Source organism: Apteryx rowi, unplaced genomic scaffold, assembly GCF_003343035.1.
Source record: "Apteryx rowi isolate R43461 unplaced genomic scaffold, aptRow1 scaffold_17, whole genome shotgun sequence".
NCBI classification, from domain to species: Eukaryota; Metazoa; Chordata; class Aves; order Apterygiformes; family Apterygidae; genus Apteryx; species Apteryx rowi.
In genome coordinates this window covers 439686-450946 of record NW_020447974.1, presented here as the reverse complement: position 1 = coordinate 450946, position 11261 = coordinate 439686, and the positions used below count along the sequence as shown (strand labels likewise).

General features: G+C 39.5%; 1 protein-coding gene across 1 annotated transcript in view; it reads right to left on the bottom strand.

The window, feature by feature from the left end:
• The window catches only part of FAM214A (family with sequence similarity 214 member A), a 47772-nt gene extending 36905 nt beyond the window's left edge, over window positions 1-10867 (bottom strand). The window contains exon 1 of the mRNA XM_026060477.1: window positions 10837-10867. Coding sequence (XP_025916262.1) covers window positions 10837-10852 — 16 coding nt within the window. The 5' untranslated portion in view covers window positions 10853-10867. The remainder of the gene's footprint in view (window positions 1-10836) is intronic.
• Window positions 10868-11261: the final 394 nt, after the last annotated feature.

Genomic DNA, 11261 nt, shown 5'->3' with positions numbered 1-11261 from the left:
GGCAGAAGCAACAACCCGAGTCAGTTCTCGGGTGGGACGGGCAGAGAGGGTACTCAGGAGCCACCGACTGTTTTTACCCCGTTTTACTGCTGAGCAGGCGCCTGGAGGTGACACTCAGCAAGACCAGTAACCTCCACACTCGCTGTGAACGTCCCTGGGCAGCCTGCCCACGTGGACTGCTAGAATGCAGCCACAAATGCCTCTTTCACACCTGATATTCTTCCTATACAATAAAAGTAGGACAGCATGGGGGTGCTGCAGCTTGTAAGCTGTCTTACTGTCCTAAGCCAGCTGTAGACAGGCAGAACTAAGCTCTGCTGATATTTGTGGAAGAACATACCCCAGAAATTAGTGCATCTGGCCTACTAAAATACTAAATTTAGAAATGAAAATACTTAAGCAATCCACAAAAATTGCACTAAACTCCTTTACCTATTTGATCCACGGATTCTAGTAGATGTAGAAGATGCACATAAATATGATAACAGACTATCAATACTGTGACTAAGCATAAGAGAATACAGTGGCATGTAGAGATAKACACAGGATTTTTTCCTAAGCTATGTATTCCACCATCATAAAGTGGTTGCACTTAAAATAAAGTCCTAGTAAATATCTTTGTAATTTTAATACTGTATTTTAACCCACCTTCTGCCACAAACAGGATAATGCTTATTAAAATAAAAGGGGGGGGGGCTTGAATGGAATGAACTTTCTCCCAGTACAATCTTTCAGTAGAAGCCTGATACATTTCACAAAGCAGGAAATCTGAAGCAAGTGTGGTTTATTCCAACATCAAGTCAACAACATATCAATTAATCGCCATTTGCACTGGCATAATTGGCACTACTCCTACATTACAAAAACACCAAATTTCAACCTTTGGAGGGCAGTGCCAAAGTGCAGGATGTCTATTAAATAAACAGCTAGTTCAGAAAAACATTCTAGTTAAGATTCTAGCCCTGCCTGACTCAGAAAAAAGCTGTATGTAGAGATTAACCATAAGTATCTAAGCATAAGTGACTTCACAGCAACTTTTTATGTCTACGCGGCCTAACTGTAAAGACAGAAGTTAAAAAAAACAAGAACACACTTCAACCACCATGTCCCTCACTTTAATAACCTAAGCCAAAATGATTGTTTAATCTGCAGGATACAAAAATCTTTTAAACTAAGAGCTTGCAAGGAGACAGTCCATAAAAGTTGAGGCCCTCGGGATTCTTTTCCCAACACATGAAGCACAGCAGTTTCGCTGCCTCCTGGTCCTTCCAAACACACCACCGCATCCAAACTCCCCTCCACTGCTTTATCCCAATAACACTGGCTGGGAAAAGCTACTGCAACTTTCAAAGTCATGTACATAATTCTGAAAATACATACTTTTTTAGTTTGCTTTATTACCAGTCAGATGTTAGCCCCCCTCATGCTGGCTGCATGCATCATGAAAGTCTTTGGTTAACACATCTTAGCTAGCTCTCCTGTCCAGTGACCTTCTGCCTTCTCCCTCTGACTCTCTCCAACCCTCCCTCATCCCCTAGCTTTTTTCATCTGATCCACAGTCCCTCTCTTTGAGAGGCACAATGAAATGCATAGGCATAAAGTTACTCCTGGGCACATAATACTAAGTACTCCCATGCAGCCAGCCCCATTTCCCCTCCTCCCCCCTCAGTGCTTCAACTCCTCAGAACAAAGCAGAGGTCAGATCTTGATGCTGCCTGCAACGCACCTTGGCGCTAGTCAGATGTACCATCTACAGTCCTAATCGCTTCTGCATAGTTTTCCGTTTTACGATGTTTAAACACAGAAATTTCATGAATGAGAAAGGCTATATGTAGTCTATAGACCACCTAGGGAAGCTGAAAGTGCCAGACACTAACAATTCCACCATGATTTTGAAAGAACAAAGTTGGTGCATTTCATCAGGAAGTTGCTCAAAATTTCATACTAGAAGCTTAAATGAGGATAAATACAGCCAGCTTATAAAAATGTCCTAAAACATTTATGTAACTGAAACCTCTTTATATATTCTTAAAATGAAGTTAGGATGAAAGAATATACAATGCCTATCAAGCATAGTTACTTCATCTTTTCTCTCCAATGCATCCAAAATATTTTCTCACAGCATGTCTTGTTAAATCAGTGAGACTGTCAGTAGCAAACCACTAAAGGCAGTACAACAGCAGCCAGTTACACCCATTTCAGTGAACTGAATCACTAAGATGAAGCAGATGTTTATTCCAACAGTTTTAAAACGAATGCATTCAATCTTCTCACTTTGACTTTCTTCAACCTTCCAGCYGTTTACCTCTAAGTGGACCTGCCCTTCCCATCCTCTATTAAACCCTCCTGATCTTCATTTCCAAGTTTTTCTGGCATTAACAACTATTCCTGCTGTTTCACCTTCATAAACCAGCTATTTGGTTTTACTCCTTCACCATCTAACAGCATGCATATTTCTAAATTTGATCTAGTAGTGTACATCTCAACAATTTTAAAATTTGTACAGAATTATAATATAGCATCAATTTTCAGATCAGATTGTTTTAAGTAAGTACCATTAAGGAATTCTTCTTTAAGGAAATCAGCCCTCTTAAAAGAAGAGGGGTCTTCCACACCTTGCTTGCATTTGTGTGGTGTAAGCAGTTATGCTGTGTGAACATCCTACGTAATAAATGAGTAGAGCTACTGGTGTAGTTATGGTAACAATCATTGTCCAAGTCCTCTTCTCCTCTTCCTAGTTCTTCAGATACTTTTGCTTAGGAATTAAGTTTTCCACATCTGGCCTCTCCACTGTAAACAAAATTTCTTCAACATTTGAAATAGCATGTGCTACAAAAGGAAGCTGTATTTCCCCTCAAAACAAAGCCATACTTTTCATTAAGAGACATCTGACATGGGAAACCTTGCATAGGAAACATGCTTAAAGATTTGTGTTTAAAGAATCAAGCAGAAGAGAAAAAAGGATTTACCTTGGAGTAGGGTGAATGTTGATATCAATACTTTTGATATAACCATGCCATCCCAGTTCAGACTAATCTTGACAATTTTGTCCCTGTACAGTTCCTACTGGTATGAAAGTCCCCTTCCTATACTCCGTACCACTGAAGTATTTATTAAAGCTCTTCTCTTCCTGGTGCATCTGCTCTCTTGCCCCAAGTCAACCTGCTTTATTAAAATTAAAAGCAGGACTAAAAGCTGTAACAAAAAAGTCAACAGGATGTCTTACTGCAGCTGTATTTTAAATACTCATAGCTAATATATAAACAAAATGCACTGATATTTATGACTTTACAGAAAGTTATCTGGAAGAGAAAAAAAGCCAACACATCAAAAATGCACTCCTATGTCTATCATAGAGGTTATATCTTCAGCAAGTAGTTAACACACACTTTTACTTAGATGTTACTCTTAGCCACCTTTTTTGCCCTTCAAGTATGCGGGTAAAGCTTTCTATGAAACTTGCTAGCCTGCTTGAAGGTGCGAATTTGAACTAGGGTTTGACTTGAACTGTTGGTCTAGTGCCCATGGCAGGGATACCTGATAGGGGGAAGGACTTCCCACTGCTCTGAACAGTGSGCTGACCACAGCAGGAGCTCTTCCTGCACTCGTCTTTCCCCCTATGCCAAGAAGTAGAGACTCACCACCGTTGGGACATCACCCCCAACACCTGCCATGGTGGTACTGGCTCTGCTGAGGATATGGGCTAATGCTAACTGTCCTCAATTCTTCGCTGAAGTTCTCTCTCTCTACCCTTCCCTCCCACTGTTGTACCTAACAACAAGACAATACTTGCACAGCGTACTAAGAAGGAAGCTTAATTTATTRCAGCACACAGAAGTGTGAAACATGCCCTAGAAATTCTTAAGATTCATCATGGGGCAAGAGGAATACTTGCATGCACAGCTCCTGTAAGAGGTTAAAGTAGTGCAATCAGTCACCTGAGTTTCACTGTTAAAGTTCACAATCTACAATGGACGTACTTATGGGACCAACACTGTTCCCAGGGATCTAAATGGAAAAATCCACTAACTTCATTGGATACATAGAGTAAGACTGATGCCACATGTGCAACCAGAGATTTCTTATTTCAAATAAAGCCTCTTTATTTCAAAAGAAAAAAAAAAAAAATATATATATATAAATTCTACCTTAGAAGAAAGTCTGATTTTCTTCCCTAAGAAGAACAAAGCCATATTTAACAAAAGGTTTGAGTTTTTTTAGTGAAATTCATTGATCACTATTAAGATGAAAGCATAAGTGCCCAGTGGGATACTCAGTACATACCTGGACAGAGAGACTGGATGCGTCCCCCACAAAAAGAAAAATGTTGGTCAAGTAAAAATAAATGAGTATAGGTGGGAAACTGAAGAACTCCCCTCAAGGCTCTTAGGTTGTCCCAAAGACTTTTCACTAAGATTGTTTTGTTCACCTTTATTTGTAATAAGGATTCTTACATTCAGAACACAGGTGAAAGTTTTGTTACTATTTGATATATAAGTGCTTCATTCCCCACGTGTTCATTTGTCCCTACTGATTCACATACAGCTACCCTCTCTAAATTAACCCCAAGAATTCTTAGTATTATCCTATTACATCTTTGTATTTTGAGTCAATATAATTTTATAGTTATGTAGTAAAATCATCCCAAATAGCAACTTTAAATAGCTTTGGTCCCAAAGCTAACATTAAAAGGCAGTATTCATTATCAAAAAGAACTAATCAGGTCCATTTAACAGGGAGGAAAATATATGAAGTGAGTTAAGTAAAAACATTTGATTTGGTCTGAATAACACCAAATTGTTAATAAAAAAAGCAGCTGGAGAATTTTCATGAGTAACAACTCAATTATATTGGCTATGAGTAGACTTTATAAAAATCTCTTCTCCAATCTTGGTACCAAGTAATGCAYGCAGATCAAGAATAATTGTATACTGCTGAGGCTGTGTGCACATAGCCATATTCATCCCACCTTGCAAGGGACAAGCAGAAAAAGGAATATGTAATGAACGTATAGTTTTCCAAAGTCCAGCTACTTACCCAGGCCTAAGAGGCATGCTTCTGCATTTGAATTCACACAAGTTTATAGACAACTGCCTACTAAAACACAAAGTTTTTATTTGCACTCAGGAGTACAAAGGTGACCATGAAGTTGTACATGCACTCCTAAAGCGTTTCACACTTAAAAACTAGGTTCTGTCTAAACATTAAATACAAATGACCTGCAACAATACAAAGAACAACTACAGAATTTACTACCACCTTGAAAAAAAATGATGTGAGACACCTTTAAAATCTAAAAAACATTAGCTTTCAATTACCGCATCAGGATGAAGAAAGTATTATTAGGTGTAATTACAGTTAACCTACAAGATCTTATTGACTAAAAGAACAGCTAGTAACCGATAGACTGCTATCTTAAACTTGTTGCTAATAGAATAAAAGGGCATGGCTATTTCACCATCATTCAGCAGTTGCTGTTAGTAGGCTCATATAGCTGATTTGTCCTCTTCAGTTACTGCTGCCAGAGAAGATTGCTAATTTTAATATGCAGAACTTCATTTGGCAATAAACTTGCATCTCTTATGAGAATTTGTATTTAAGAGTTAATATTGTAAAAAATATTTTGAAGCTGACAGACATCAATCCAATAATAATTTCAAAACTGTTCTGAGCAACTGAAATCGAATCTAATCTGCTTCAGCCCAAAAATCTGACCTGGCATGCCAAAGTTTGACTTCAGTAAGTACAGAATACAGTAAGAAGGGTCAGTTATACATATGAAAGTTAACAATTCTCTAAAGCCAAGTTTTTGTAGTAGAAATTTAATAGAAGAGCATCTATTCCTGTGTTTTGTGGACAAGGATAGAGTTGCATTTAAAGAACCTACACTCTATTGTCAATTGGAAAAAAACCCCAAAGGTTTATATTCCCCTTCCACTGCGTCTGTGTATTATGTGCTATCAGGACAAATCTGTTTTCCCCCAAAGATTAGGGCTAGATGGCTTCATGACTTATAAATGGAATCTGAGTGCAATAGCCTGACCACCTGTCAGTATGTTTTGATCCTAAACATTTTGCATTTTTCTTTCTTTCTTTTAAAGGCTTATTCTTTAAGAGTAACCTCAGTAGGAAAAGCGCACACATACACACCCTTTCCTCCCCTAAACTACTAGTCCTCCCTCACCACCTGGATCTTCCCACGCACAACAGAGCATTCTTGTTAGCAGCTTCCGTCTGACACAGGAAGCAGCATCACCTTTAGCTCATTATCACGCAACCTGCATTTACCCTGGCGCCCGAGCCAGAAGCATTGCTGAAACACTTGCAGAATGACAGCTTCACTAAGCAGGAAGTACTGCATTTCCAGCTTATTACTCTGTTTACTGGCCACATCATTCCACCACTGAAGAGTTTAAGTGTTACGTGACATTTYACTGAGAAGGTTTATAAAATTAAAGTGTCTGTATCACAGTGTAATAGGGAACACTAAAATACAACTCATCTTTTTTCAAAAGGTCTTTTCACTTCTTGATCTACATACTCTAACACATCACCTTTGCTAAAAAATTTTCCAATAAATCTTTCATGAAGTTAATGTAGGGCATAAAATCAAGCCCTGTTTTTAAAATCAAGGACCTTATCCAGACCATGATATCCACAATTCCTAAAGTTAAAAACACTCGTTCAGCTCGTTTCCCTCAACCTCATTCTTCCTCACACATTTGGAAGGAGAAGAGCATCCAATCAACATTTCAGCTTCATTAATCTCTCTTCCAGCCTTCCTGAGATTCACTCAGAAATCCTGCAGGTATGTTTCCAACATGAAGTAGCAAACCAGACTTCTGTTAAATCTGCAGAGTTTGCTATGTGCGTACCAAATCACCAAATAAGGTGCAAGCAAGTGTCTTAGTCCAGTTGCTACAAATAGACTCAGAGGTAGATATCCGAGTTCTCCTCGGAAAGGATGAAGGATAAGGAAAAGCAATCTTCAATCTGATTGTTCCTCTTGCAGACGGAAAGCCATTTCTTTAAATTAGGATACCTCAAGGAGGGAATTAATGCTTCAGAAAGTCAGGGGCAACTGTTTTTTGCTGAATTTGTAAGTGAAAACAGAGTAGTCTCTACACAGAGGAAAATATAGCAGAGGAACAAAGAAACAAAGCAAGGCAATCAAAAAAAAAAGTAAGAAAAAACTAGGTTAATGTGATAAAAACTGCCAACATTAAATTAAAGACAAACCAGGACAAATAAGCTTGTCTTTCTCCTTTAACTGGTCATTCACACAATGGAGGGGGGAGAGGGGAGGAGGGAGAGCAGTAAACTTGAGCTGTTTAGACTATCATAAGACTTCTGATGTCTTGTAATATTCCCATAGCAAACTATCACTACAATGTAGATTCAGCAAAACCACAAGATTTTTTTTCCACTTGTGCACCAAATGTACTGGAAGAGCACACAAGCCATCCAAGTTTAGCAGTGTGCTATCACCCCAACATTATGCAATGTTTTCATTAACTCAGATGGTGAAACAGTATGTTTATACAGTTTATGGACAAGGCTGAACTGGAAGAGTTTGCAAGCACTCTGCTATGAATTCTAGTCCTGCCTTCCAAACTCAATAAACTGGCAAAGCAATCAGAAGTCTTTAGAACAAAGTTCAGTAGAAGCAAGAGCAAAGCTCTAAACTTGAGAAAGGAAATAAAGGTCCAAATATGCAAAATGAAGTAATGGACTAGGCAGCTGTACTGCAGAAACTAAATCCTGAGGATATCATCAAAGCTAGGTAAGTTGATAAATTATTACTGCAGAAAGACAAAAAACAAAACTCATGCTCTGGGAAATTTTTACAGGAGCACTGTCTATGAGAAAGGAAGATAAATCATTCTTTTCATCACAGAAGCTTCAGCTGAAGCGATGTGACACTGTATTTTGAGACGCTTCAGCACTGACTTTAAGAATCCCAGTGCAGAAAGGGTGAAGATAAGCAGCCCTCAGTATTGTAACTACTGCGTTGTCTAGAGCTGGTGCAGAAGTAGTTAGATGAATGTGTTTAGAGCAACAGCTGCCTTTCTACGTTAACACTCCAACTGATGCATAAGTCCTGAATGAAGTTCATGGGAAAAGCTTTGTGAATCCCTGCTTGCAGTAACTTTGCACAGCAAAGGAAGGAAGTCTACATTCTTACTTGCACTTTCAAAGCCATCACTTCTCATCCTGCCTTGCAGAATGGCTCCGCCAGTTTGCCCTACAACACTCCATAGTCCATTTCTTCCACGCTGCTCTCAAGTATTTAATGTCTACACCTCTGTAATTTTCAAGTTTTCCCTATTATAAAGGGAGGTAGCTTATTTTAGGGGCAAACTTCTCCGCCTCACACAAAAGTTTCTCCATTCACTTATATTCATCCCTCTCATCTCCCTAAATCTCCCTAAAAAATATCCTGTAACACTTCTTCCTGTTAAAGAAGGGGTTGCAAATTTAGATCTCCCCTTTCTTCCCCTGCACCACCCATCTTTGCTGGTGATGATGAAAATCTTATGTGGAAGTGTGATAAAAGCTAAACCATACCCTGTTCCAATATGTCTGGGCATTACAATGTTATTCAGTATAGTTTTAAGCTTAATTCTAATTACAAGAATAACATATCTCTGCTCCAAATGGATTCTGATATCATTATTGATAAGTACGAATAATCCATCTTGAGTCTTTTAAAGTCTGTTTCTTTATGCTTTACTTGGTGTGCTGATTTGCAGACTCCTCAGGATTTTGAAGGTCTGTAGAAAAGGTGTAGAAAGGTGAAGACTGGCAAGCTGAGTGGTCTGCTTCACCTCTGTCCTTTGCTATTAACTTGCAACGATTGGGAGCAGGTGACTGCACACTTGACTGCTTGTATCCTGTGGTGCAGCTGCTATGCAGAAAGCAGCACATGCAAACATTTGCATGATTCGTGCCTCCTCAGAGCGTCTGTGGGCCGCATGTGGCATTTAGGCAGCACTTTCACAACCCCTTTTGTGCGTGGTATTACTCTGTTACACTAACACACAGTTAGGCTAGAGGCATTTACTAAATGGCTGTAGATCTTCTCCCATTTTAGTCAAGGTCAATGATTGACTTAAAGATTCCTTTGTTAGACAGCTTAAAAGAATTAAGTCATTACTTCTGAAAGGTTTCACCCAGTAAAATGTATCGTAATCTCAATATATTAACTGGTGGCTTCCAAGAAAACAAAGCAAAACAAAAAACAAACAAACAATCCTATAACTTGCTTACTTTATAAATTTGCCCCTGTCCACACTAGATTGGTTAAAAAAAAGCATATTATCGCTTATTATACAACAGCTTAAAAAAAAAGAAAGCTCCCAACATTCTAATTTTTTCTGTCTACAGACAAAAAAAAGAATAGACAAAGGTCATATAGAGCATTTGAATTGCTACAGCAGAGGATTTTAAAGCTGCAAATATTGACTTGGGTTTTATCTGATTATTTTGAAATTTTATTTCACCTTRACAGTAGACAGTTTTCAAACTTCAATGTCTGATCTTAAAAACTAAAGATATTCTAGAAATAACCGGCTTTGAAGCAGTCAATCCAGGTGAAGGTTTCTTAGGTATAAGCAATTAAGAAACCAGCAAAACATAACAAAGTGCCCATGTCAAATCCCTAGCACTTAAGTCGCATTAATTTATGCATAAAATTGCAATCAGCTCTGTACTATATATGTGCTACTGTCACAGCATATAATGCATTTATACCTTACAACATACACACATATAGAATTCATGCAAGAGTGGTCATTTATGCAGTGTCTCTATTAGCAAACATGCCATTAACAAACCTAATTAAGACAGGTATGTCATGTAAGTGTTAGTATTTTTAAGACATTGATATTTAAGCTATATTAAAGTGTTTCTCAAAACACTGAAGTGATTACAGAACAAAAAGGTTTTTAAAACTGAAAGCAGTCAGGTAAACAATAGCATCATCAAAAACTTTAAGAAATCCAAATACCTAAGCAAGGATTTWAAAAAAATAATAAAATAACGCCCCAAATTCTACAATGAGCATTCATAAGATTTACTAATAAAAAAAAAAATCTTGCTTTAACTAACAGGAATCAATAATCACTGATCATGTGGTTCAAAATAGAAGTCATGACATATTTTCAACTCTAGGGGCATCAGCAGCTGTTGCTGCACTGCAAAAGAGCTGAAGTGTTATAAACATATACGTAGACAGTCGACTTTATTCTTCTGTGAAACCTGGTATTGGTAACCGAGATAAGATCAGTAACAAAATGATCATGATAAATTAGTATTTTAGCATGCTTATTATGATACAGCTCCTTTATAACTGGAACTGATTAAAAAACCGCTCAGATTTAAGTTATGGTTATTTTCAGGGGGTTTTCCGGTTACGCTTAGATGTTCCTAACACGTAGGCTGATACTGCGTAGAGATGCCCGATTTATCTCTGCCTGCCTCTTACTTCAGTACCGCAGTCCTGTGCTGAAAGGCTGACTGCATTTGACACACGAATTGCACCATTTCCCAGAGCAAAGGGGTCTGCTCCAGCGTTTGCCTCTCTTCCAGCAGCCGAGGCAAGACAAGACCACGAAACCGGGAGGCAGCGGCAGGACAGGCGCTGCCGACAGCCCCCGGCGGCACCTTCGCAGCGCTGCCATCTCCTCGGCCGAACCCAGGACCTGCATCCCCCACCCCCAAATTACAGAGGGGAGGATAAGGAAACGGACTGACAATACAGAAACAAAGCACCAGACTACTTCTAATCCTGGAACCAACCAAMCAAACAACAAAAAATCTGAATAAATTGTTTACCTCGTTCTGGCTTCATTTTCTCTGTCTGTTTCTTCAGAGAGCTCTGAAACAAGCTTATATGATTTTTTGTTCTTCTCAAGAAGACTCCCTGATGCTGCCTCCGGCTAGTTTTTCTTTTTTTTGGTGTGAAAACACTAGCAGAGCCCAGCCCTGCTGCCGGGGCTCGCCAGCTCCCTGCTAGCAGCTAGGCCCGCTGGCACCCATCGCGGCGGCGGCGGCGGCAGCCTGCTGGGGCGGCTGGACGCAGCCAGCCTCTCCGCCGCTGCCAATGTGTCCTTCCTTGACACAGCGCCTGAGCAGGTCTATTTATAACCTGCCGGGGAAAAATCCCACAACAACAAACCCCGGCTCCCCCCAGCCGCAGCCGCCTCTGAGTCACCGCAGCCGCGGGCGAGGCGGCCGCGCTGCCGCCGCTCCCTCTCACC